Source organism: Lynx canadensis, chromosome E3, assembly GCF_007474595.2.
Source record: "Lynx canadensis isolate LIC74 chromosome E3, mLynCan4.pri.v2, whole genome shotgun sequence".
NCBI lineage: Eukaryota > Metazoa > Chordata > Mammalia > Carnivora > Felidae > Lynx > Lynx canadensis.
The window spans coordinates 12851498-12879481 of record NC_044318.1 but is presented as its reverse complement, the minus strand read 5'-3'; the positions used below and the strand labels follow the sequence as shown (position 1 = coordinate 12879481).

The 27984-nt window shown below is 48.4% G+C and overlaps 1 protein-coding gene across 2 annotated transcripts; it reads right to left on the bottom strand.

Annotated features, from left to right (window-relative positions):
* Window positions 1-4: 4 nt before the first annotated feature.
* Window positions 5-27400, bottom strand: NDE1 (nudE neurodevelopment protein 1). 2 transcript variants are annotated; one of them, XM_030301275.2, is made up of 10 exons: window positions 27323-27400; window positions 19595-19720; window positions 17978-18131; window positions 11530-11678; window positions 6561-6697; window positions 4904-5083; window positions 3467-3558; window positions 2062-2216; window positions 1124-1243; window positions 5-380 (listed from the first exon to the last, which is right to left on the bottom strand). In XM_030301275.2, exons 2-9 carry the CDS (start codon window positions 19675-19677, stop codon window positions 1150-1152), a joined length of 1044 nt encoding a protein of 347 aa, XP_030157135.1. In that variant the 5' UTR covers window positions 19678-19720; window positions 27323-27400; the 3' UTR covers window positions 5-380; window positions 1124-1149. The 2 variants fall into 2 exon arrangements, with proteins under 2 accessions (XP_030157135.1, XP_032447425.1); XM_032591534.1 differs by having other exon boundaries at window positions 5-1243.
* Between the last annotated feature and the right edge of the window lie 584 nt (window positions 27401-27984).

Sequence of the window (27984 nt, the reverse complement as noted above, 5' to 3'; positions counted from 1 at the left end):
GAAAATGAGTTTCTCTTGATTTTATTGTTCTTTTAAAAAAATAGAAGTCCGTCTTTTCCCGATACAGGTTAGAATGTTCCCATGGTAATGAACTGGGCACCAGAGATTAATTCTCTGTTGAATTTCAAAAGCACTTGAAAAGTTCTATTTTCAACTCAAGGATATTTCTGCTATTCTCTTGGAAAAATAACTTAGTAACAAAGGGTGGTTAAGCTGCGCGCATGCTCCCAAATTCACGTGTTCTTTTTAACTTGCCTCCAAAAGTGTGAGCCAGCCGTTCACGACGGGCAGGGCTGAGCACATACTCCGTCCACGTGAAAATCCCGTGTTTGTGTCTTCTTTCACAAGGAAGCTTCCAACAACAATCCTGTGGTTCAATCCTATGTGGAGGCCACCATGGTTACTTTATCATGGCTTTGAATGAAGTTCTGTTCTTAGGGGCTGTACTCCTAAGGCCACGCCACCCCAACGACCGTCGGGGAGGTCACCCCCAGGGCCAGGGCACAAGTTCCAGGAAACCCAACTATCGGGAACAATCTAAAGAAGATACAGATGTTTCCATCGCCCTTGTCCACACAAGATCGCCTCTGAAACACAAGCACAGCTCCCAACGCCTCAGTGAGAGGCAGAGTGAGTCCCAGAGGTACACTACACCATGGTGTGTTTTTTTAAAAAAAGGCACGTGCCTATCCTACTCTTCTCTCTTAGACACAATTTCAGTACACAGACCCTTCTGGTGCCACAGAGCACGGAGATTTTCTTATGGAAGATAGCCTGGGCCTGAGATGGGCTCACATCCCATTTTTAAGGCAATTCCAGTCATTAAAAAAACACCCCCAAATCCTTCAACACTCAGGTCAGTTCAAAATGATGGGGTGGCCTCAGCATCCACACCACGGAGCCCTGTCCAGAGGGTCCGGTTTGTCCCTGTCGATTTGCAACGCACTGGCAAGGAGGCTGGGGAGGAGGAGACAACATTTCACGGGGACAGCTACCAGGGGCCATGGGCGATGGCCTCAGTGGCTAGTGTGACTGTTTGCTCGTAGTTCTTAAACTAACTTAAAGAAAGCAAAAACCTAGTTTAAGGAGGGAAAGAAAAGCAACGACTCCCACACAGACACACCAGGGGCTTCGGCTTCCGTGGATTTCCTAAAGCAACATCTTGACTACACCCTGGGCTGACGGCAGCGACGGTGAGGAAATATTTGAAGGCGGCTTCCCAAATTCCAGGCGTTTTCCCAACCTTCAGACAGAGCAAACCAAATTAGGCGGACATTACGGCTGTCACAGACTGGCTAACATCAGGGCCCACAAAGTTCTAAGAGTAAAGAGAGGCAGGAGCAGGGTCTCCCTGGGTGTCAATTTTCCCTCCTGCGAAACGAAGAAAAGGACACTGGCCATCGAGCTCGCACATTCCCGAGGCCACACAAAAAGCCCAGTCACACCAGACCCACTAAAAACACCCTCTTCGACGGGGTCGGAAGTCACGTGCGCACCGTGGAAAACGACTCTTCGTTCCCCATCATCTCTCTGTCTGCCCCACACCTACCCAAGTTACTTGGCTCGGGGTCCAGGAACATGGCGACGCAGCTTAGGAAATCAACCCATCCAGAAGCTGTCCTGATTTTCCTCAAGTAAGAAAATACCCAAAGCTGTCAGAGTCCGAGTTGTGCTTTCCCATCAGGTTACTGGAATCTAGTCTGGCTGGAATGGAGTCCCTGTTTCCTGAGGTTCTAAAGATTTTTTTTTTTTTCTTTTTAAGGAAAAAAAATCCTCCTCTAGGGGAAACAGAGAAGCTTTTGAAGCTCAAGTCCCAAACAAGTGTTTCATACAGGACATTCTCACAGCATGACCAGGAGCTGGGGCTGCAGATTCGAGTAATAAAAACGAGCCTCTTCCTGGCCATTTGCCCTTAACCTTCACCGGAAGACACCACCTCACTGTGTCCCAAGGGGGTGGAGAGTTAAGGTTCATTGACCCGATCCTCCAACTTTTACAAAATGGCTATCGGTCAGGGGTGAGAGGCTCCCCCCAGGAGCGGACAGCTAAAAAGGTACTGACCCTTTGTCACCTAGAGGCACGCCGCTGCTGCTTGGCTGTCTCTCGCCACCGCCATCTCTGTGTTTGCTCCCCCGCCCCGAGGCCGGGCCGCTTGTTCGGTTTGGGGACTGATCGTACACGAAGTTCCGGCAGGATGCAAGTTTGGACTCCAGCGCCTGCAGAGAAATGTGCTTTCATCTTTCAGGTTCAAGAGCAGACCTCCCCTCTCCCCAGAGCCTGTACGCAGACAATAACCTCAAACGGGGGTTCTCGAACTGTGTTGTAGGGTGGGAGTTCCAAGAGTGGGGCCCTGAAGGAACCCAGCGTGCATCCGCCCTTTAGAGCCACTGGCCTAAGACAGTTAGGAGCTTCCTGGAAAATCACCAGCCCTGCCAATGATCCAGTTCTGCCTATGGGAAATGTGAAATCAACTTTCGGGATGATCTACTCTTTTGTTTACCTTTATCAAACGTGCACAGAGTGGCTTGTGTGGGAGGGCTGTGCCTTGTTGGAAAGAGACCCCATAAAAACCAAGAGGGCGTTGAGACCGCCCCAGGCTTACCTATGCTCTAACCGGGCAAAACATTTAAAGAGAAACATGTTTACAGAACAGAAAACCAGAAAACCAAAATCTCAAAGTAAAAACACGAGAAAAGAGTCGCAAGCTTCTATGAAGGCGCAGCTCTGACTACATACATTCTGGCTGACGACAGGCTGGCAGGAGTTAAATCATGTGATTCGCCAGCATCATTTTAAAAAACACAAGCATGGGGCGCCTGGGTGGCGCAGTCGGTTAAGCGTCCGACTTCAGCCAGGTCACGATCTCGCGGTCCGGGAGTTCGAGCCCCGCGTCGGGCTCTGGGCTGATGGCTCAGAGCCTGGAGCCTGTTTCCGATTCTGTGTCTCCCTCTCTCTCTGCCCCTCCCCTGTTCATGCTCTGTCTCTCTCTGTCCCAAAAATAAATAAACGTTGAAAAAAACAAAACAAAACACAAGCAACAGCTACACAGAATACCTGTGTTATTTCTTAAGCACACACACAAAACCTTTCCCTGTAGTGAAGGTAAAACCTCAAGTCGAGTTCTTTGCTCTAGCCCTTTGAGATGCTGTCTTTGACTCCCTCATTTAAAAGGAAAAGAACTTTCAAATGTTTCTCAGTTTTCTTAAATTAAGAAAAACATCACAGACACCAGCCAGATTTCCCGAATTCCAAGGAAAAATGGCAGGGGAAGAAAGATATGCACAGAGGTCAAAGGGCTGATGGAGTCAGAGCTCTGGATGTTTGTCAACAACAAAGCCCACAGGAGCTCGAATGACGCTAGGGGACGCTCTGTTACAGGGGAAAGGAACCAGTAAAGTGGCCCCTCTCAGGTATCCTGAAACACAGGCAAGGAACCACACCAAACCCGGGGAGGCGGCGGTCTTACCCCTACTTTCCGCAGCAGGTCTCCCACAATGTTGAGGGCCGATATCCGGGCTGCGGGCGTGAGGGGGGTCCCACCCGTGGAGTCATCCAGACCTGGGTGTGCAAAGGGAGCACATATAAGAGCGATCCCCAGTCTAAGTCAGCCCACTCACGTCCCTACATGTGGAACCCCGGTGAGGGGGCAGGGAGGCTAATCCCCACGCTCTGATCCTGGATGCTGCCCGTTTCACTCAAAAGTTAACTAACCCGCGAGGAGTCTATGGGATGACTGACCTTTTGCAGCCTTACAATGACTGTATTAACTGTTCACCTTTACACGTCACTCTTTTAAATCAAAATCCAAACAAGTCTTCTTGAAATTGTACGAATTCCATACAGTTAATGAACATGAATAGCATCCAAGCAAACCACATCTGGAAGGGTCTTAACTCTCCAGAGCCTCTCTCCTCCAAGCAGGGGCCAGGGACCAGAGGCACCAGGATCGCTGGGGTGCTGGTTAGGGCACAGGATCTCGGGTCCTGCCCAGACCCGCTCAATCTCAGGTGCATTTGAACGAGATGCCCCGCTGAGTCACGTGCATACTAAAGTGTGGAAAACACTGCTCTAGATGGGCATTCTGGAAATCTCACCAGTCTCTTCATCCCAGGGGACGAGCCTAGGGATATGGCAGGAACAGGGAGTGTGAGCTCTGGAGCCAGCTGGCCTGAGTCTGAATCTCAGCTCTGCTATTTACCGCCCATATGACTTGAGGCGAGCTACTTTCCTCAGGGCCTCAGTCTCCTCATCCGTCAAATGGGGACGGCACCTGGGCCAGTGCTAAGAATTCAGTGAGGTCACACGTATGCAAAGCACTTTAAGCACAGCGGCTAACTAGCCCACACGGGGCACTAGCAGCTGCCTACTGTTATTTCCTATTAAGCAGCCTGATAACAGCCTCTGTGAATCAGCAGAGGAGCTGGGGCAAAATCTCCAATTTCTCGTTGTTGGGTTTTTTTGTTTTTTTTTTAACCATGCACCCCAGGCTACACCAGCTCCAGTTCCAGACACACATCTCACTAGACCCACAAAACGTTTTCTAAATTTTTTTATCTGATCACTGGAATTTTAAATTTAGGAGAGTTCACGTTCAACAAGAGGATTTCTGGCTTCTGATGAAGAACGTAAAGGTCCACTAATGCTGGGCCCACATGTCACGGGGTGGGAGCACAGTGGCAGCCGCCCCTGGGAAGAAGCTTCCAGTGTCCGGCTCACCGCAGACTCCACCGCTCCCTACTGCCTGACACCCGAGCTCTTCCAGTTTGTCTCAAAGCTCTGCCCCTCTGAGCACCCAGTTTGCTCCCTGCAGCACAGCCAGTGCCAGTACCTCCCTGACCCAGCACCCTACCCATGGAAGAGCTTGGTGAAACAAGGCAAATCCCCCTGACTGCCGTTCTCTTACCACGTCTGAACGTCCCCGGTGTGTTTAAGCTGGCGCTGGGTCCCCGATGAGCTATGGGGGTGGACGGCACGGAGCCCGTGGCCTGCACAGCTGTGTCTGTCTTGTTGGCCTCCACCGAGTTGGGCATGGGCGTCCTGGGTTTCTCCTGCTTCTGCTGCACAGCCAATTCCTGCCGCAAATCTGAGCCAGGACAAGGATTCAGATTAAGCCCTTGCTTCAGGGGACAGGGCAAAGGGAGGGTCGACAGTAGACACTGGTCAGGGAAAAGAAGCACCAGAATGAAAACCCATGGGCGGAAACCCTCAGTGGAGTGAAACCCACAGGACCTTGCCTAGCAGGCTTGTGAAACTACACGATTTTGTAATAAAACCAAAAAGGTTTAGGGGCGCCTGGCTGGTTCAGCTGGTAGAACATGTGACTCTTTTTTTTTTTTAATGTTTTGTTTATTTTTAATACAGAGAGCGAGCATGAGTGGGGAGGGGCAGAGAGAGAGGGAGACACAGAATCCGAAGCGGGTTCCAGGCTCTGAGCCGTCAGCACAGAGCCCAACGCGGGGCTTGAACTCACGAACTGTGAGATCATGGCCTGAGCCAAAGTTGGAAGCTTAACCGACTGAGCCACCCAGGTGCCCCTAGAACATGTGACTCTTGATCTCAGGGTTGTGAGTTCAAGCCCCATGATGGGCATGGAGCCTACTTAAAAATAAAAATAAAACAAAAACAAAAAGGTTTAAAATTTTTGAAAAACTATGGCATTGATGGATACACTAATGCTTTACTTGCTTCAAGATATTTCCAGCTCAACAGGGTATACAGCATACTAAGGGAAAAGACACTTTCCCCACCAACCCCCATATGGGCCTCCTGACTCATTATCGCTATAATATGGGGGAGATATTTTCAATCCTTTTTTCTCTGCGTTTTCAGATGTACAGTTTATCTATTATCTATTAAGCGTATGTTAGGAATAATTCTTACTAAGTGTAAACAGAAACACGTTTACGATCTATGATTTATCTTCCTTCAATGGTAGGTCTTAATCTAGCCATATTCACATCTATACCTTATTTGTTTTAACAACTGTTTAACGTTCCATAAAATAAAATGAATCTCTGTCATTTATTTAACCACTGCAGAACTACCTTTCAGACCTGCAGTTTTCTTCTTTTTAATCCCCCTTCTACTGGCTATACATTAGAAACTAAATTAGTGTTATGAACAATTAATTGGGATGTTTAAGAAGTTCTTCTGCACCCAGATCTATCCCAGAACTGCAAACTTCCACGGAGCAAATGCTGATGGGAATTCAGAGCTGGAAACCACTGCCTCGGCTGCCATCAGGTCAGAGAAACAATGGGCTAGCTAGCAATTCCATTAAGACTTTTCTCCCCACAAAACTCTTACACTCCTGCTGAACAAAAAGCCAGTGGTGGTTTGAATACCCACAGAGGGTCTTTACAGGGTCAGACATCTGACAATTCTTACCATGGGGCGGGGACAAGGCCTGCCCAGTGTGGTTCTACGCCCTCTGACTAGGGCAGGTCACAGATTTCCAGCAAAGGTAATACTGGGCAACATTGTAGGAGAAGCTGTTCTCAGGTAGGGAGAGGGGAAAACACCGGTCAGGGCACACAGAAAAAAAGCCAAGTCTTCCTGACCTCTGGCTTCATCTTTCAGGCGCTGAACAGATTCGAGAAGATTCTCCTTCTCATCAAGTTCACTCTCCAGGAAGGCATTTCTCTCAATGGCTTGATTCAAACGCTGCTCAAAGTCCTCCAGAGACATGATCGTGGCCCTGGTAAGAGAAAAGCAAAGTTGTCCCGGAGAGGAAACAGTGGCATCCATGTGGTGCCTACAGAACAGGGAGATGAGAAAGGGCAGACTCAGGGGGCATGAGTCCCAGCATGGGCACCTCCTGGACACCACAGACTTGAGCAAGCATCTTAACCTTCTGGGACCCAGGCTGTTCACCTGCAGAAGGAGAATCATCTTAGCTCTTAAGGTACACAAAGCCGTCCTGAGGATTAAGTGAGAAATGTCCATACAGCACTTAGCAAAGGGCCAGCACCTTATTTAGGACAACATACAGGGTCCAAATGCCAGGAGAGCAAACTCCCATCTCCTCCTGGAGACTCAAAATGCAAATCAGTGTTCCGAATACCCTACTAAAATAAAACTGTACCATTTTTAAGGTTTTTTATTTATGTATTTTTTTTTTAAGAGAGAATGCAAGCAGGGGAAGGGGCGGGGGGGGAGAGGGGGAGGGAGGGAGGGGGAGAGAGAGAGAGAGAGAGAGAGAGAGAGGGAGGGGGGCGGGGGGAATCCCAAGCAGGCCCCACGCTCAGCACAGAGCCCAACACAGAGCTCAATCCCACGACTCCGGGATCACGGCCTCAGCCAAAATCAAGAGTTGGACACTCAACTGACTGAGACACCCAGGAGCCCCAAGTTTTTTTTAAATATAAAACTTGAGTATTCCAGAACTTTATTCATTCTATAATAATGACTGGGGCCTCACCTCTATCTCATCTGATTTTAACACCCAAATGTTCAGCATTTGGCAAAAATGTGAATACATATATATAGAGGGAGAAAGGGAGAGAGAGAGAGAGCGCACATGAGAGTGAGAAATGTAAGAAAGAAATGTAAGAAAAGAAAGAAAACCCAGGCTAACAGCTGTATAAACCCTGCCCTGCCACTGTGACTGATCGACTACAGAGAGATCACAGAACTTGATAGTAATGAATACATCAGACAAAGCTGCAAGACAAATGACAAATTCTCAATATTTTCAATCCACATCAACAAATATATAAAAGGTCTCCTAGAAATGAGAAACAACCAGCAACCCAAGTTTAAAAAAAAAAAAAGGCAAAGTTCAGAGAAAAAGAAACAAATCATTCTTAAATATATGAGAAGGAATCTATGTCACGCATAATTCAGAAATGTATCCACTGGGCCCTGACTAGATTGGCAGAAATCTGAAGTCTGAAAACCACTCTGTGTGGGAAGCTGTGTGGAAAACAGGACACGTAGCCGCTGGGAATGTAAAGCGATGTAACTACAGAGAGAACAATCGGGCAACAACTATCAAAATCACGCATGCGTCTATCCCTTTACCCTGCAATTTCACTTCTGGGGATTTATTCTCCAGATAAACATCTGTGCAAGCAGTGTTCATCATTCATCACAGCAATGCTGATCACTGCACAAGAATGCAAATGTAGCAGCTATCCATCCACAGGGGACTGGACAAATAAAGTATTAGTATTATGCAATACCAACCATACAATAGGATATTATGCACTTGGGGGGAGAAAAAGAACAAAGAATTCTCTGTGTCCTGATACAGAAAGATCCCCAAGATCTACTGTTGTATGAAAGAAGATGTACAACAGCGTGTATAGAATGCTGGTGGGGAGGAGAGCAGGGATAACACCAATTTCTATTTTTATCTGCCTGAATTTGCATAAAAAACTCTACCCTTTGTATATTATTTTTCAACCACGTGAATGGTAGACTGGCTCCCATGAGAAGTGGTCCCAATTCTCCCTCCCTTCTTTGCATCCACATCCTTGCCACGGCCTGTGAGTGGAATGTACTTTCCCTGCTCTGGACTTGGGCCACATGACTTGCTTTGATCAACGAAATCTGGGTGGACTTTGCATCTTCATAAGTTTTCTGCCTACAGCTCCAGTGATGGAATCCACCCCACATGGGAGCCCCAAATTCTCTTCCCACGTCTCTGGCTAACACTGGGACCATGCATCTGCACAGCGGCCTTGAAGCAGCCCTGAGGTAACCTACATGGTTAGAATTAGCAGAAAAAGACTTTAAAGTAGTTTCTTTAGCTATGCTCAAGGATATAAAGAGAAACCACAGTAGAGGAATGGAAATTACTATTTTTTTTTTTTTAGAGGAAATTCTAGAACTGAAAATACAATCTCTGAAAGCTCTATTGGAATTGGCTTATCAGCAGACTGGAGAGAAAGGTGCAGCGAACTTGAAACTAGATCAACAGAAATTATCCAATTTGAAGAACCGAAAGAAAAAATATTAGAGGAAAAAAATAATAAAAGGACCAGAGCCTCAGAGACCTGTGTGGCAATTATCAAAACGACTGATGTGTGTAGTTGGGGTCCCAGAAGGACAGAGGACAGAGAGAATGGGCCAGCGCAAATCTTTGAGAAATCATGACCCAAGTGAAATCTGTCAAGAGAGATTTACAGACTAAGGAAGCCCAGCAAATCCCCGTCAAGATAAATACATATAGGGGCGCCTGGTTGGCTCAGCCAAAGAGCATCCAACTGTTGATCTCAGGGTCACCAGTTTGAGCCCCACATTGGGTATTGAGAATCATTGAAGGAAATGAAAAAAATCTATTCTGGTTAAATCCAACACTTTAAAAAAAAAGACACATGTATATAAAACCGAGGCACATCATAATCAAACTGCTGCAAACAAAAAATCAAGAGAAAAATCTGAGAGCAGCTAGGAAAAAAACACATTATATACTGGGGAGTGACCACTCAAATGACGACTAACTTCTGACCTAAAGCAAGGAAACCAGAAAAACAGTGGAAGAACCCACCGAAAGAAAAAAACACAACAGCTGTCAACCCAGAATTCTACATCCAGCGGACAAGAATGAAGGCAGGGGTGCCTGGGGGGACTCAGGTGGCTAAGCTTCTGACTTCAGCTCAGGTCATGATCTCATGGTTCACGAGTTAGAGCCCCGCATCGGGCTCTGTGCTGACCGTGCAGGGTCTGCTTGGGATTCTCTCTCTCCCTTTCTCTCTGCTCCTCCCCCACTCTCTCTAAAACAAATAAACCTAAAAAAAAGAAGAGAATGAAGGCAAAAGACACTTGGAGATAAACTAAAACAAGGAGACTTCACCATCAGCAGACCTTTGCTGTAAGAAATCTTAAGGGAAAGGGCACCTGGGTGGCTCGGTTAAGCGTCTAACTTTCAGCTCAGGTCACGATCTCGTGGTTCGTGAGTTACAGCCCGACATCGGGCTCAGTGCACACAGCTCAGAGCCTGGAGCTTCTTCAGATTCTGTGTCTCCCTCTCTCTCTGCCCCTCCCCACTCATGCTCTGTCTCTGCCTCTCAAAAATAAATATACATAAAAAAAATTTTTTTTAAAAAGAAAAAAAAGAAAGAAATCCTAAGGGAACTTCTTCAAGCCCCAAGGGAGGGGATAGCAGAGGGAAATCCAGATCCTCAGGAAGGAATGAACCCAAAATAGTAAATATGTGGGTAAATATATAAGGCTATCTTTTTACTCTCTTCATTTCTTTAAAATATACTTGGCTTTTTAGGGGCACCTGGGTGGCTCGGTCGACTTCAGCTCAAGTCATGATCTCACCCTTCCTGAGTTTGAGCCCCGAGCTATGCTGACAGCTCAGAGCCTGGAGCCTGCCTTCGATTCTGGGTCTCTCTCGGCCCCTCCCCCACTAATGCTCTGTCTCTCTTTCAAAACTAAACAAACATTAAACAAATTTTTTTTTAATGAAATAAAACACACTTGGCTTTTTAAAGCCAAAACGATAGCTACGCATTTCAGAATCTACGGCATTTGTAGACACAGCAGTATTACAAGTATAGCATAAAGTTCAAGGATGGTAAAAATCAAACTGTAAGGTTGCAAAGGCTGTTGCATTTTACTTGAAGTGGTACAGTGAAGTTATCCTAAAGCAACCACTAAAAAGTAACACAGGGGCCTGTGGGGGCAACACAAAGCTTCCCCATCTTAACAAGAGTGTGGGTCGCAGGAGCGTATACGCCATTTGCCCAAACTGATGGGACCTGTACGCTAAAAATCTGTGCATGCCACTGTATGCAATGTATATCTAATTTTTAATGTGTTTCATTAAAAAAAAGGGGGGGGGCTGGCACAGAGTAGTTTTTCAATAAATTTTAGTTATCATTGGTAGTATTCTGCTCAGCAACAGAATGTCAGTTTACAAAATACCGTTCTTCAGGGGCACCTCGGTGGTTCAGTTGGTTGAGCACCCTACATCGGCTCAGGTTAGGGGGCGCCTGGGTGGTTCAGTTGGTTGAGCACCCTACATCGGCTCAGGTCACGATCTCACAGTTTGTGTGTTCGAGCCCCACATCGGGCTCTCTGCTGTTAGAGGTGGAGCCCACTTTGGATCTTTGTCCCCCTCTGCCTGCCCCTCCCCTGTTCGTACTCTCAAAACTAAATAAACATTTGCAAAGAAATACTGTTCTTTGAACACGCTTACCTTAGGGCAGTAATGAGCACATGTGTGCCTTTCTGCCTGGAATGTTCTCACCTCATACTCTTCCCCTGGGTCATGCATATACATCCCCTGGTCTTAGCCTAACTGCCACTTCCACTGGGAAGCCTTGCCTGACATTTACCCACTGATGGTGTAACTTCTGTGTCCACTTAAGTACCCCCATCGCACCTGAACTTGCAGCACTTACTGCTGTCATCAGGTTGCACTGATGTGTCTTTTGTCTGTCTCCTGGACGGTCACTGGCTTGGTATGGCTCACGGCTGAATCCTCTAGACTCAACACGGTGCTTGGCACCCACGTGCTGGGAGCCAACAGCAGAGAAAAAAGGCTCCCAAACCCGTTTCTCCTTCCCGACATACCGTTTTGCTCTTTCCAAGTCATCGTTGGCTTGCTCCAGCTCTCTGATGTATTTCTGAAGTTGATCCTTGATTGCTTTGGTCTGGGCGAGGTCATCCTCTAAGGCTGAGATCTGCCGGTGGCCTTCAGAGTGCTGCGTTTCAAACTTGTCCTGAAGATCAAAATCGACACTGAGTGTGTGATTTAAGACTTCTGATAAGCTATGTTTATCTCCCTTCCCTGGCATTGCCTTAAAATACCGAGGATTACTCCTGGACTGTGCCCACTCCTGTTGTCATGGGCGCTGTTGCTTCTAGCTCATGAGCATCCGTACCTCCCCGTGTGCACAGCCCGTCAGCGCCCTGATTTCTTTTTTTTTTTTTTTCCAACGTTTATTTATTTTTGGGACAGAGAGAGATAGAGCATGAACGGGGGAGGGGCAGAGAGAGAGGGAGACACAGAATCGGAAACAGGCTCCAGGCTCTGAGCCATCAGCCCAGAGCCTGACGCGGGGCTCGAACTCACGGACCGCGAGATCGTGACCCGGCTGAAGTCGGACGCCCAACCGACTGCGCCACCCAGGCGCCCCAGTGACCTGATTTCTTTAAGGGATTTAGCTCCTCCTTAGTATAGGATCTTTATGGGGCCATTCTTCCTATCACTCCCCAAGGTGGCTCCAGACAGCCTCGTGGCCACCCACCACAACCAGGGGACAAGCCTAACCTCAGTCAGTAGAACCTTCTCTCCACAGACACGGACTCTGAAGCAAAGGAGGGCAGATGGCAAGAACGGGGCCACCGCTCAAAGCTCTTATGTACCAAGTACTTCCTGCCTCCCAGCCCACTAGCACCTTGCACCACCCTGCCCCCTCCCAAACTTGGTCCCTGCAGCCTCTGGGTAAGAAGCCCCCAACAATCTTCAAAGCCATCATTTTGTTCAAGGGCATCCACACAGCCACAGAAAACCACATAAATGTCTCCAAGCAACATCCACAGGGCAATACAAATCCACCTCACGTGACATCCCTGGATTACATGTAAGGAATCACAACAGCTTTGGTTGCTGCTGCCTCGTAACAAGAGCAGAAAACCATGTGCTTAGTTTGATAACTGTTCTAACTTTATGTCGAGACTCCCCGTGTAGCATGGGGGTTTGAAAGGGATTTGGGGACCTTTGGGGGAGGAAGGGAAGAAGGGAGGGAAGCAAGGAAGCAAGGGAAGGGAAGCAAAGGAAGGAAGCAAACAAAAAAACCCCACAACCTGTTACTTATCACCAAAAGTAGCTTAGTGTGATTTGACTAGTACTTTCCAAGGAAGGAACAGTCAACTGCAGCAGCTAACATTCATCGCATGCTTACTCTGGGCCAGCTTCTGGGCTCAGGACCGTGCTTACGATGCCTCGCTGAATGCCATTTCGGAGATGTGAATGGAGCCTACCCCATTAGTCCAAAGTCAACTGGTAGCAAAAGCCTGAGCCTAGATCCAACCTGGGCCACTGGGGCTTGTGCTTTTCCTTTTTTCGCCTTTTTTTTTTTTTAATGTTTGTTTATTTTTGACAGAGAAAAAGAGACAGAGACAGAGCATGAGTAGGGGAGAGGAGAGACAGAGGGAGACACAGAATCTGAAACAGGGTCCAGCTTGGGTCCAGGCTCCGAGCTGTCAGGCCAGAGCCCGATGCGGGACTCAAACTCACAAACTGCAAGATCATGACCTGAGCTGAAGTCAGACGCTTAACAGACAGAGCCACCCAGGCGCCCTGGGGCTTATGCTTTTTTTTTTTTTTTTAATTTTTTTTTCAACGTTTTTTATTTATTTTTGGGACAGAGAGAGACAGAGCATGAACGGGGGAGGGGCAGAGAGAGAGGGAGACACAGAATCGGAAACAGGCTCCAGGCTCTGAGCCATCAGCCCAGAGCCCGACGCGGGGCTCGAACTCACGGACCGCGAGATCGTGACCTGGCTGAAGTCGGACGCTTAACCGACTGCGCCACCCAGGCGCCCCGAGGGGCTTATGCTTTTAAGGAAACTGTGCTAACGGCACCACTTACTTCAGCTCAGGTCATGGTCTCGAGGTCCATGGGTTTGACCCCTGTGTTCGGCTCTGTGCTGACAGCTTGTGGCCTGGAGCCTGCTTTGGATTCAGTGTCTCCCTCTCTCTCTCCCTTCCCCCGCTCACGCTCTCTCAAAATAATAAACAAACAAAAAAATTAAGAACAAAAAAACAAAGAAACAACTATGCTAAAGTGCCCTCAACCATTTCATTACAGGTCACATAGGTGTACACACACACACACACACACACACACACACACACACACATTCTGCTCTGGCTCCTTTCCCAAATTACCTTCCTTCAACAAACACCCTTACTGCTTTCCCTTCATCTACACACAAAAGAAAACACTTCCCATAGGAAAGGCCCAAAGTCAAACTGGGAAGTTTGAAAAACAGTCAAACTCTTCTTGACTCAATTGAGTCAACAAAGGCGTTGCTAGAAACAGTCTGGATGCACCGGGAGAATGATACAATGGTGCCCAGGCCAGAGAGGCGTGGCGAGAGCCCTGTGAAAGACACACTCCCGCAGAACAAGCAGATTATTTACAGGGTGAGGACACGGAGGCCATTCCACATCCTCACGCTGTCCGGTCCCCTCTGATACTCTGTTTCCTGGCCAGTCCCCTCTGATAGTGTCTCCTGGCCGCACAGAGGAAGCATCCCCGCTCAGTCAAGGAGGGGCAGACCAAGACCCACACAGGGGCCAATTCCCAGGCCTGGCTCTCACGGCCTCACACCCTTTATTTGTGTGCATCTCCAAATAAAACAGGAAGGCATGGGATCCTAGGTCATTAACCTAAATTCAAACACAGGTTCAAGAAGATGCAGTTAACGGGCCTCTCCACCAGCATTCAGATTCAAATGATGTCCTTTGAACTTGCAGACATGAAAAGCTGTTGCTAAATGTTGTGCTTTCATTTGGCGCTAATTATTATAAGCGGTCAGTTGATGGAGCCATCAACAGACGCTCTGTTTGATCCCTTATAGGCTTTTACATTCAACTTGTGATGAATAAGCCAGTTGTCAAGAAGTCTGACACAGCCGAATACTTAGGTGACTGACAAATAGGTGCTGGTGGCAGTTTTTATTTACTTATTTTTTTAAAGTAATCTCTACACCCAACGTGGGGTTCAAATTCACTACTCCAAGATGAAGGGTTGCACGCTCAGGGCACCTGGGGGGCTCAGTTGGTTAAGCGTCCGACTCTTGATTTCGGCTCAGGTCGTGATCTCAAGGTTTTTGAGTTCAAGCCCCACGTCAGGCTTTGTGCCAACAGTGTGGAACCTGCTTAGGTTCCCCTTCCCCTCTCAAAAAGTAAGTAAATTTTTTTTTTAGTTTATTTAAGACTCGTATGCTCTGACTCGACTGTGTCAGCCAAGTACCCCAAGGCAAGTAAGTATTCTTCATTCCAAGGTATTTCTATTGCTTCTTCTACTCTATGCTCTGTGCCTCATGCATCTGTCATGTGGCTGTCATAAAAATGTCTTCTTGAAGGGGGTGCCTGGGTGGCTCAGTCGGTTGAGTGTCTGACTTCAGCTCAGGTCATGATCTTGCGGTCTGTGGGTTCGAGCCCCATGTCAGGCTCTGTGCTGACAGCTCAGAGCCTGGAGCCTGCTTCAGATTCTGTGTCTCCCTCTCTCTCTGCCCCTCCCCTGCTTATACTGTGTCTCTCTCTCTGTCAAAAATAAATAAAACATAAAAAAAAAAAATTAAAAAAAAAAAACAAAAAAAAAACGGCTTCCGCAGGTTCAAGGGCTCAGTCTTGAAACAATTACTTCATCATTGCTCAGTATTAGTCTGCCTCCGTGGAGGGTCTCGTTCCTTCTCCCAACTATCATTTATACTGCTGCTGATCTTCCCTCCACACAGCTTCCCACCCCGAGTCCCCTTCAGGCTAAGAGCTATAGTGATCCCTCAATGCTCATGGCAGGGGTCAAATACTAATGCCTGTAGGGGCCAGGCTGTTTTGAGTTGTGTGGGCCAGGTGTAGGCATAAAGCAAGGGACACTCATTCCTCAGTGTCAGATACAGAGGTGGGGGACCGTAGTGGGGACTGGGATGGACTGGTGAGCACTCAACCATTACTTGGCTTTTCGCTGGCGGGGAACGAATGCAGGCCTGGTATGGCCAGATCCGCTGATTCTCAAAGGAAGTCAGAAATCCCAATTTTTATAGGAAGCCTCACAACTTTGAATACTGATGTCAAACATTTAAAAAAAATACTACAGATGTAAGTTTTACTATCAAAAGAACGAACTCTACACAAAACCTCAACTCTAGCTAACACTAACACGCTGAAGTATTTACAGGGAGGTAAATAGGTATCTGCAAATCACTTTGAAATGCAACAGAAAAGTAGACCGAGGGAGGGATAGCTAGGTAATAAGAATCAAGTACAGCAGAGGTTACTGGTGGAGCACAGGTGATGGATATACAGACGTGTGCTGGAAAATTCTTTCAACCTGGCTGTGTGCATGGAAGCTTTCATAATATACAGAATAAAAAGCCATTGAAGGCTAAGCAAAAACCATGCATGTGCCAGAATGACCTGTAGATGGCCAGCTTGGGGTCTGCGGTCTACAACATACAACTTGCACTCCACAGCTCAGCTTCTGAGGACTTCAGGGTCTTTCCTCCGCCCCTCCCCATCCCTCAATCCCCAGTCCATTTGTTGGCCCCGCTGTTTCCCATGAACTCATAAAGCCAGGATTCCCAGGTCTGCTTGACATCTGTTCTCGTCTGTGTCTGTGGAAGGTCCAGATTAGCTCTTCCTTAACCCCTCTGCCCCAATCTGCCGGCCACACAAACACAGACGCACACACCCTCTTCTCACCTTCAAACACCAGCTCAAATCCCTCCCAGCAGCTGCGTCTCCATTGCATACAGACCCTTCTGTGTGAAGGATCTCTTGGTCAGTACTACGTCACGGAGTATCTTTTCCCTAGGTGCTTTTTGGAGTTAGGTTTGTCTTCCCCACAAAGCTGCCAGAAGGCTGGGAGCACATCTTCCACTATCCACCACACCTCCCCTAGCAGCTCGTCAAAATTTACATGGTGAGCTTTACTAAAAAAAAAAAAAAAAAAAGACAGGCAGACATGCCTGTGTCCCCCACCCCAGACTTACTGAGACCAGGAATCTCACGGCGGGGGTGGGTTCAGGCCTGATACTTACGAAGCTTGCCGGGTGATCCTGCTTATCAGTGAGGGCTGAGAAACTCAGTCTCCGGGGCACGGTGTTAGCGATTATCTGCTAAGCCCTATAGCATGTCCAAAAGGTAGTCTTTACCCTTTAGACCAGTGGTTTTCCAGATATGTGGCAACGTCCGAAGATATTTTTGGTTGTCATAGTCTGGGGCAGAAGGAGCTACTGGCACCCACTGGATGCAGACCAGGGATGATGCTGTTAAACATCCTACAGTGTGGGGTGCCTGGGTGGCTCCCCACTCTTGATTTTGGCTCAGGCCCTGATCTCATAGTCATGGATGGAGCCCCACATCAGGCTCTGTACTGGCAGCGTGGAGCCTGCTTGGGATTCTCTCTCCCTCTCTCTCTGCTCCTCCCCTGTTCTCTCTCTCAAAATAAATAAATAAACTTAAAAGGAAAAAACAACAACAAAAAAACCATGGGTAGCCTGGGTGGCTCAGTCAGTTAAGCGTCTGACTTCGGCTCAGGTCGTGAGCTCATGGTTAGTGAGTTTGACTCCCGTGTCGGGCTCTGTGCTGACAGCTCAGAGCCTGGAGCCTGCTTTGGATTTTGTGTCTCCCTTTCTCTGTCCCTCCCCTGCCCCTACTCACACTCTGTCTCTCTCTCTCAAAAATAAACATTAAAAAATTTTTTTAAACAAAAAAACCCCCCACAAACATCCTACAGTGTAAAACTCAGCCCCCTAAACTGAAAATGACCTGACCTCAAATGTCAGCAGCGTCCAGGCTGAGAAACCTGGTCTCGACTGGCTCTGTCCGACAGAACTTTCTGTAATGATGGAAATATCCTGCACCACTCTGTCCAGTAATGATACCCACTAGACATGCGGCTGTCATGTAGTTGAAACGTCGCTGGTATAACCGAGGAGTTAAATTTGTCCTTATTTTACTTTAACTTAAACATCAGTAGGCATCCAGGGGCTATCATACCCCCGATCAGCAAATCTAGTGACACTCCATCCTCTCAAAATGTTTTCTTTTGCAGGCCTTGTGGGACTGTGGTAGACACCCAAGAATGGGCCACGGGGACACCTGTGTGGTCTGCTCCCACAGAGCTCTGCCCATGGGGGGCAAACAAGGGTTCCACCACCACATCCGCCCAGCAGGCCTAGGGGTGGGAGGGAGCCCGGGGCTGGCCGCGGCCCCTCGCAAGGAAGGGCTCCCTTGTCCAGGCGCACACCCCACACCCCACACCTGCTGCCCGTTTCCTCTCACCTTGATGGTTTCTAGCTCTAGGCGAAGGCGATTATTTTCCGACAGGAGGTCCCTGTTCCTGGTTTCAATCTGTTGCAGCTGCGTCTCCAGTTCGGCTTCATACTCGCGGCTTCCCTCCTGGAACTCTCGCAGCTCCTCTTGGGTATTTTCGGCCCTATAGAATTGCCGGCCGAGTCAGGGGAAGCGTTTATCGAGCACTTAGAGCTACTGAGGGTTATGCGTGGATTAGCTCTTCACTCAACTGCCTTGTGAGGCGGAAACTATCACTGACCTCACTTTACAGATAAAGCCAGGCTCAGATAGGCCGACTGACCTGCCTCAAGGTCAGACGGGTCAGAAGCAGACCTCAGGCCTGAACCCAGGGGTGCCTGACTCCAAAGCCCATTCACTCTTCACTTATTCTTTCACCATATATATATATATTTTTTAACTCAACGTGTGGAAAGTATTGTGGGATTGCACACCCTCTGCAGATTGACTTTTAAGTAGAAACCGGACCTAAGTGCTTCCTTGTCCCACTGGAAGGGGGACAAACACCCAATTCCAGCTTTTCAGTCCTTAAAAGTCAAGCAACACTTTTTTTTTCGGTTTTAAATGCTAAGCCTGAATTATCTTTAAGTCGAATTAAGAGTAAGGAAATTAGGGGTGCTGGGTGGCACACACTTAAGCGTCCTACTTTGGCTCAGGTCATGATCTCCTGGCTCGTGAGTTCGAGCCCTGCGGCAGGCCTGGAGCCTGCTTTGCATTCTGTCCCCGGCTCTCTCTGCCCCTCCCCTGCTTGTACGCTGTCTCTCTCTCAAATATAAACATTAAAAAAAAAATTAGAGGGGCGCCTGGGTGGCTCAGTCGGTTGGGCGTCCGACTTCGGCTCGGGTCATGATCTCGCAGTCCGTGGGTTCGGGCCCTGCGTTGGGCTCTGTGCTGACGGCTCGGAGCCTGGAGCCTGTTTCAGATTCTGTGTCTCCCTCTTTCTCTGACCCTCCCCTGTTCATACTCTCTATCTCAAAAATAAACAAATGTTAAAAAAAATTAAAAATAAATAAATAAATAAATAAATAAATAAATAAATAAATAAAATTAGGGAATTAGAGGGACTGGAATAAGACCTCCCTACAAAGAGTGTAAGAGCCCACAAGAAATAAAAAGAAGAAATGCTGAACACACACTCTCCTCCCAAATATGGACGCAGAATCACTTCTTTCAAATTTAAAATCTGCAACGACCCATTTTGTTAGACACAGGGAGAAGTTCTTTCCTCACACATGGGGGAGGGGGCTGACCAGCTAAGGCGTCTGGAACCGACGGAGCCCCGCCGGAAAATCAGCTGGGAAGGAACACGGCGGTTTGCTTGGGACCACAGACTTTGGTGCTCACATCCTAGGCCTGCTCCTTACTGGCCGTGTGACCTTGGTGGACACATTAGTTGCCTTCCCTGAGGCTCAGCTTCCTCATCTGTAAAATGGGGTGACAACTGTTTCCTCACAGGGCCGTTTTGAGATTTAACGATGAGAATGTATGTCAAGTCCTTCGTAGTGCTTGTGGCCTAAGAGCGACAAAATCGATGGCTGCTGCCACGGTGATGGGGAGAAAAAGCAAGGTGGACTTAGGAAGACTGACCTCTGCTTGTAGGTCATGGCCAGATCTTTCCAGTAGCTTGCTTCTTCCTCCTCAGAGCTGAAAGTCTTTCCGGAGTCCTCCATTGTGGAAACAGAGGAAGGGGTCACTCTTCTTGCAGCATGGTGTCTGGGAGAGAAAAGCTTTAAAATTATTTGCATATCTGGTTCAACAGCAGATGTTTATAAATTTTTTTTTAACACTTATTCATTTTTTTTTTCAACGTTTATTTATTTTTGGGACAGAGAGAGACAGAGCATGAACGGGCGAGGGGCAGAGAGAGAGGGAGACACAGAATCGGAAACAGGCTCCAGGCTCCGAGCCATCAGCCCAGAGCCTGACGCGGGGCTCGAACTCAGGGACTGCGAGATCGTGACCTGGCTGAAGTCGGACGCCCAACCGACTGCGCCACCCAGGCGCCCCAACACTCACTCATTTTTAAGAGAGACAGACAGAATGAGCACGGGAGGGCCCGAGGAGGGGGGCACAGAATCCGAAGCAGGCTCCAGGCTCCGAGCTGTCAGCACAGAGCCCAACATGGGGCTTGAAGTCCCCAGCCACGAGATCATGACCCAAGCCAAAGTCGGACACTTAACCCAATAGTGGATCTTTAACAGGGAGGAAAAAAAAAATTCCTGAATTTTATGTCAGGTTAAATGATAAAACATTGCCAAAACTTGACATCAAAGCCAGACAAAATCCAGCCCACCCACAGGAAACATTCCACAAATAGACAAAACTACCAAGATTTTATTTATTTCATTCAAGGAGTGGCAAGGAAAAAAAAAAGGAGCTGAGGACATTCTCCCAGGGTTCCAGTTTAGACACCCGGTGCCCCCACCATCCTCATCACCAGAGACAAATCCTAAGAGAAGGAATGTCTTTGAGGAGGAGGATAAGGAGCCCGGTTTGGGACACTTTGGGTTTGAGAAGCCTGTGGCACATCTAGAAACAACAGTGGATCTGAGACTCTGGGGCGAACCCTGGGCTGACACAAATTTGACAGTCCTGAGCCTGTAGCTGCTTCTTCCCTTTATCCTGTGATGGAACCGCCAGACAATCTAGGGAGGACTATTTATGGAACTGTGAGGAATGCCAATGTTTGCCTGGTAGGCAAAGAAAGAAACAGCAGTCAAAGGAGACAGCGGAGAAACAGAGGCAAGAACCAGACGGTGAGCTGTCCTGGGAGGACGTGGCGTCTAGGGGAAAGGAGGGAATGTTCCCCAGTATCCACGACGCAACAGAGAAGCTAAGATAAGGGCTGGAAAATATCCAGGAGACTTCGCGAAAGAAATGTCGGTCACCGGTGACGTGGGCAAGGGTAGTTTCAACACAGAGGAGGAGGGAGGAAGAATAAACGGGGTGGAATTACCAGGAGGCAAAGAAGAGGAAGTAGAGGGAATTTTGGAGAAGTGGGTGTGAGAAGACAAATGGGAGGGGAGCTAGAGGGTAGGGGGTGGGAATGGGGCCTTGGCTCGGAGGGCTCAGAGAAATGCAGGAGAGGCTAGAGCACAGATCTTTCCCAACAGCTGTCAGGTCACAGACTCCCTGCTGATAGAGCCTCTCCGTGCAAAAGCTTATTCCCTGAACTTATGTAAGGCTCTGAACTTGTCAAAAATGCAAATGAGAGGTCTCCAAGGTCCCTTCCTTCCCTCCAGGGAGCTCTCGGTCTGGTGTGTGTCCTTCAGGACCAAAGAATGAATGCGACCCCTCACTGCGCAAGACATAGCAAGCTGTATTTTTGACTACAAATATGAATCATTCAGCTAAATAAGTTAGTGTTGGCATGGACAAAATCACCAACTTCTGGATCCCTGGTTAAAAAAAAAAAAATCAATCATAATTCTATTTGAGTGCAGCACTTCTTGATAAATAGATTTGTTAGTACCAATATTCACATCTTCTTCGTAATTTCTCTCCCTTCCCTATTCCAGGGACAACATGCTTGTTCCCCACCCCACCCCCACGCCCTTTTGGGGAACAGAGTCTGTCTGAAAGCTTGATGGAAGCACAGAAGCTGGGTAGAACAGAATGCTGTTCATTCGTCATCTTTTTTTCCAGTCCAGCATTTTTTGTTCCATCTTTCTGTAACAACACCCTTATCTTGGGGAAACCAACCCTATGCTCATTCCAGAGTGATTCAGATGTACTAGATTGACTCAGCATCAGCATCTGGGAGGAGGCACATGATGGAATGGATGTCTCCAGCATCAGCCTAATCTCTGCTGAATCAATGATAGGGGTGGGCCTAACCCAAACTAGGTCAATGATTGGTTCACGGGTGGTCCCAACCCCAACTGAGCCAAAGACAGGGGTGGGCCTAACCCAAGCAGGGCCAATCAGTGTCCAGGCATAGGGCTTTTGCAGAGCCAACGAGAAACACACTCTCCGTGTTAACTAATCTTATTGTGGTAATCGGCTCCCAATATATACATGTATCCACACGTCATGCTACACTAACAGGTGCGCCTGGGTGGCTCAGTCGGTTAAGCGTCCAACTCTTGGTTTTGGCTCAGGTGGTCAGGAGTTGGTGGTTCTGAGCCTTGTATCAAGCTTCACGCTAACAGTACAGAGCCTGCCTGGGATTCTCTCTCAAAATAAATAAACTTTAAAAAAAAGAAAAAAACAAATCATCATCTTATATACCTTAAACTTACACAACGTTATACATCAATTATATCTCCATAGAGCTGGGAGGAAGAAAGACAGACATTCTTTCCACTAGGGTAAGGCAGTAGGAGGTAAGCCTGGAGTTGTCCATGGTCATTCCTCCACCACAAAGGAGGGGTCGGCCAGAGAATGAAGCCAAAACCGAGGAAAGCAAGGCCAACAGGTGGAGACACTGGGTCCTGATGACATCATTGGAACACCTGGACCCAGTCATACCTGATTTAAGGTTATGACAGATGACCAACTCCCTTTCTTGAATGTGCCAGTTAGGGTTGGATTGCTGCCCCAAGAATCCTAATGAAGGTAAGTAGAGAATGATCTTGTTCACTGGAAGTAAAAGGAATAGAGCAGCTGGAGTGTAAATGACAGTAATTAACGTGGCAATGGGTGAGGGTAAACTTAGGTCTGGTAGGTACTCCCTGCTGGAGCCCGAAGCTCTAATAAGCCCAGATCTCATCTAATACCAAGGCACAAACCAGTGCCGACAATGTCAAGAGCCCACGCGAGTGAGCACCGTGTGGCCACTGATTATCTTACTGAGGACAGTCTCAAATGCGTGGCACGGGGGTCTGTGTAGTAGGGCAAGAAAGTGAGGAACAAGGAACAATGGATGTAGGCGGACTTTTCCCGCTGTTTGGAAAAACAACATGTCCAATATTCAATGTAATTAGTTCGTGCATACTTCTCTAAACATTCTCTACCCCAGACCCCAATCATTAGCTTACGTTCAAGCCACGTTGCCTTCTTTCTGTTCCTTGAACATACCTCGCTTGCTCCCACCTCAGGGCCTTTGCACTTGTTATTCTCTACCTGGAATGCTTCTCCCTCAGATCTATGCCCAGGTGTCCCTCTCATCATTCAGATCTCAGCTGAACCGCCTTCCCCGAAGACACCTTATTTTGATGCCCCACCTAATACCCCCTCCAGCCCTTCTCTCTTATATTAACCTCTGCTTTCTATCATCATTTTGAGTTTTGTTTTTGTTCATCTTCCCCCATGGGAATACCAGTTGTTGAGCACAAGGGCCTTCTCTGTCTTGCTTTTTTATCCCAATGCCTAGAAGAGTGCCTGGCATGTCACAGGCACTCAATAAATGCTTGTGGAATGGTACTAGCAGGAAGAGGATGTCAGGTGAAGGAAAGGCAGGAAGCCAGAAAGCTCTCAAGACCAGTTTATGGCTGACATCTGTAAATCCTTAAGATGCTCGTTAGGATGGGGAAAGCTCCACTCTCCCTCAGCACCTGAGTGGCATCTCCTTAGCTGGAAGGATCTGGGGGAGAAGATACCACATTGGAAACTACCCCCTTCCCGGGTTTACTAGAGGAGTATCTCATACTGGAGTTTAATAACCTTCATCCTGAACTCTTATGACAGATGAGTTTTAGGGAGAAAAAGCTTCCTAAAACATTTACTGTAGCCGGTGAGAACTAAAACTGAATCCTCAGGAAGGGACTTTGAGATGTTTTAAGATACCACTCTTCCACTGTGAGAGAGGCTCTAATTACAACCATGCTGATGGGAAAGCTCTGGTTTTGTTTTTTATTAAAAAAAAAATTTAATGTTTTGTTTCTTTTTGAGAGAGAGAGACAGAGCACCAGCAGGGGAGGGGCTGAGAGAGAGGGAGACGAGGAATCTGAAGCAGGCTCCAAGCTGTCAGCACAGAGCCCGATGAGGGGCTCGAATCCACGAACTGCAAGATCATGACCTGAGCCCAGGTCGGACGCTTCACCTACTGAGCCAGCCAGGTGCCCCTGGTTTTGGACTTCAGGGCGAGAGCAGGGGAAGCTAAGCAGAGACCTGAGCTCCTACCGGAGACTGCACAATCTGTAACTAATTCAACTCAAGGACCAAAACCACAGGCCTGGCATTTCAACCAGAAACCCCTGCACTGGAATAACAATCCTTAGGGAAGAGGAAAAACATGTTATAGAGGAAGAAGTAACAGCTGAACCTCACTTTGCTATGCAATAACGATCTTAAAAAGAGGTATGATTTTCGAAACGTCTCACATTCTAATGCGCATTATTCTTTGCCATGGAAAGCAAGTAAGAGGACTCGCAAAGACTTCCTTCTCCCGGCATAATTTCCTCAAGTGTATCACCAGCTTCCATTAGCCGTGTGCTGGGCACCTAGGAAGTTATCTTCAAGTTTATGCTCTTTGAGCCGTTCGACTGCAAGAGTAAGCAAGTCAGTCTCTCGGGTTCTTAGGACCAGGAACTGGAGCAGAGACACGGCATACCTTGGCCATCTCCACAGGCACGAGCAAATGGCAGAGCCACCCCAAACCTAAGTGCAAGTTGGGGGAGGGTGTTGTCTTTGAATCCCAGTTCAAGATCTCCTTGGGGTTGCAAACAGGCTAATGAGAGGTCAGATTCACCCGTTCCATCTGGCCCACACAGTCTTTTAAAAGGCGCTGTGGCAGGCAGCTGTTAACGCTGGGTCTCAGTATATACAACTCTGTAGCCACTAGCTTAAAAAATGAGTGAGTGCTCCTGCCTTTCTTCCTTTTGTGCTACGAGTGTTACGGGCCTTCTGCCTCCCGGCTTGTGCTCTCAACACACCATCGTGCCACCGTGTCCCAGCAGCTCTGTGGACAAACCTAATGGGTACCTCAAAAGTATATGCTACGGTATGCAAGGAGGAACAAGCTGGGAGCAAGAAGCTAGAAAAGCATACATTCTCTACTTGGCATCGCTTAGATCTCCTACTCCTACAAAAATGTGTTTCCGCAAGCTGAAAACATACTTGAGACACACATACCTTTGATTTCAAAACCCTAGAAAACACAAAGCCATGTCCCTTGGCTCTCCTCTCAGCGAAGAAAGCCAGCACAGCTGGTCAGGAGCAAAATACATGTATAAACTATCAAGAAGTAACTCGCCGCCCTTCACCCCAGCCTCAAATCCTTCCCAATCAAAACACACAGAAGAGCCGAAGGGAAAGGGAGGGAGGCAAAGACACTGCCAAACGTCAGCACGTGCTTCCCCAGCTTCTGGCGGGTGCAGGGGGGTGACGTGGGCTCTGCATTTTGCAGAAGTGGCATCACTGGGGCAACACCAGTCAAGAGTCAGCAAGTCTGGCTTCTGTCTCTGTGCTTTCAAAGTCTGTAATGATCTTCCTACAAAAATACTTAGATAGGCATGCAAGGACATATACTCGAGGGTGCACGCCATCATCCACTGATGTGGAAAATTGGAGAAACTCGACTGTCAACCGGGGACTGCCTGGAAAATTACGCAGTTGTTAAGAATCATACGAACTAATATGGAAGAAAGTTCATGCTATGTTAAGAAAGGGTGCCTGTTTTGTTTATAAATGTATCTCGCTCTCTCTGCATACATGAAAAGGCTCTGGAAGCTTGTACCAGACGGGGTAAAGCAGGCAAAGAGATCAGAGCCTGTAACTGACACACTGCTAAATACATTGATTTTTATGGTAAGCATATATTGCCTTTGAAATTTTAAAAAGCTTAAACTGGGATCAAAAAAATAGAACGGCTGTTGTTCCAGGATAATTTTATTCTACTGAATCAAGATGCCAAGGGAAGAATTTTCCCTACTGTGGCTTCTCTCTCCACCCCTTCTCAAACATTTCCAAACACCTACTAAGTGCCAGGCGCTGCTGGGACAGGCAGAGACGAAGCACCCACGTCAGGTCTAGGTGCAAACAGTACTAGCTGCCGACACAAACCTTCTGCATGCAGCCCCACTCACGTTAGGAAAGTATCAGTTAAGGAAAGGGAGTGTAATCTCCCTGGGCTCACACATTACAACGCGAAAGAACACACTTTGGAAACAAAAATAACATCCTAAGAGAATCAGCCAAGTTAAGAAACTAATATCCGAAATGAGAGAATAAAATATGCCAAGGAGAGGCCTCTGAGACCTCAAGGATCTAATGCTACACGAGTGACACACTAAGAGGAAAGATTTAAGTTTCAATCCCGATTGAATACCAGGGTGGTGGTGGGGGCAGAAAAGTGGCTCTGGGAGCCACTGGGATCCAATTGCTCTTCAAAGAACCCTACCCATGTCCTAAAATGCCATCCTATCCAAGAATACAGAAACAAAACCAGCATAGAAAATGACAAATTTCTGCCCAGTGCACGCTGTAAAAGGCCATTTCTTTAGAAAGGAAGTTAAAAGGGGCCTCGAGGCTAAAAGTAGAAAGAGGCACAACCTGGTACAAACCCTGGACAAAGAAATCAGGGAAGCTCAGACCCTCAGGAGGCAGAGAACTTGAGATGACTGGAGAAGATAAGGTAGCTTCCCAAGGTGATGGCGGGATTTCCCATGACCTCGGAGAGGCAGGTGAGCCCCACGACTGCATTCAAACTGTAGAATAAGCGTTTTCATCCTTTATCCAATCCTTCCCCTAAGTGCTGTCAGGGGAAATCTGAACCTTCCCGCAGCAGAGATCTGAGAAAAGCAGAGGGAAGGAGGCTGTTCCAAACACGTTCCCGAAGACAGGGAGATGCCAAGGAGGGGGGAGGTTTTTGGAAAGAGGCCTGCACTGAGGGTGGAAGTAGCAAGGGGCAGTGGACGAGGGGGGGAGGAGGAGGGACGAGAAGGAGGGGGGAGTTTGGGGCAGCAGGAAGAAAGGAGGTGGCGGGGACTGAGAAAAGGCCGAAAACAGCGAGAAGAGAGACTAGGGGAGTCAAAGGGCAGCCTACGGTGGGGGTGAGAGGAGGTTTGGAGGGCAAAGGAGCCGGGCAGCGGGGACTGGGGACGAGGAGGAGAGCAGGTCGGAGAGAGGCCAGCGCTAAAAGAGAAAGGAAGTTGGCAAAGGCGAGAGGTGGGCGCGAGGACACAAAGGTGGGAAGGCACAAAGTTAGCAAGGGAGGCTCCAGAGAGCGGGACTTTTGAGCCCAGCGCCCGGGAAGCGCGGAGCGCGGGCAGCCGGGAAGCGACGGGAAAGCGAGGGGCGCGGCAGGTTCCCTGCAAGGCGGCTCCTGGGAGTCCCTAGAGCGCGGCGGGCGCCAGGGCAGGCGGAAGAGTTTCCCGAAGGTGGCGGCGGTCCCGGGACGGCCCCCACCCCCGGCCACCGCAGCCCCGAACTTACCCGGGCTTGGTTCGCGAGGACGGGCGGCGGCGGCGGCAGCAGCAGACTGCGCTGCCCCGGCCTCTAGCCACCGCCACCGCCCCCGCGCCCGCGGCGGGCGGCGTCCATTGGCTGCCGCGCCGCGGGACCGCGTCCGCCTCGGCCAATCAGCGCCTAGCAGCGCGGTTTGGAAACTTTTTTCCCAGGCCAGGGCGCGGCGTGGCCACGCGGCTGCGCTGGGCCAGCCCCGGCTTGGGAGGCTCCGGCTGCTGGGCAGGGACCTGGCCAGCCTTGGAGTGTGCAGGCGGGTCCCTGGACATCCCGGGACGGGCTTGGACTTGAGGGCCACGCTCTTCAAGAAAATGCGACTCCCTCCCCTAAACACCGATAGCATTTTCCCCAAATGGAGGGAAGGACAAAGATCCAGGTCCGCTTAGGCTAAGCAACGCTCCATGTCCTTTACACCCAAAATAAAAATTTCAACATCATTGTCTTCTTCAAGGAGAGTAGACCTAGAGTATGTTTGGTTTCCAGCCTGGCTTTGAATTCTGGCTTTACTCCTACTAGCTGGTTGATCTTGGGCAACTGACCTAGACACTCTGTGACTTAGTTTCCTCATCTCTAACATGGAGGTTCATAATAGGATTCTACCTACGGGTTATGTGGAGACAAAATGAGGTAAC

Excerpts from the sequence above, each read along its gene's own strand:
- NDE1 (XM_032591534.1), bottom strand. The coding sequence starts at position 19,677 with ATGGAGGACTCCGGAAAGACTTTCAGCTCTGAGGAGGAAGAAGCAAGC. Across the intron at positions 11,679-17,977 it reads TAGAGCTAGAAACCATCAAG|GACAAGTTTGAAACGCAGCA; the intron begins GTGAGAGGAAAC and ends TTTGATCTTCAG. Across the intron at positions 2,217-3,466 it reads ACCTGCTGCGGAAAGTAGGG|GCGCTGGAGTCCAAACTTGC; the intron begins GTAAGACCGCCG and ends ATTTCTCTGCAG.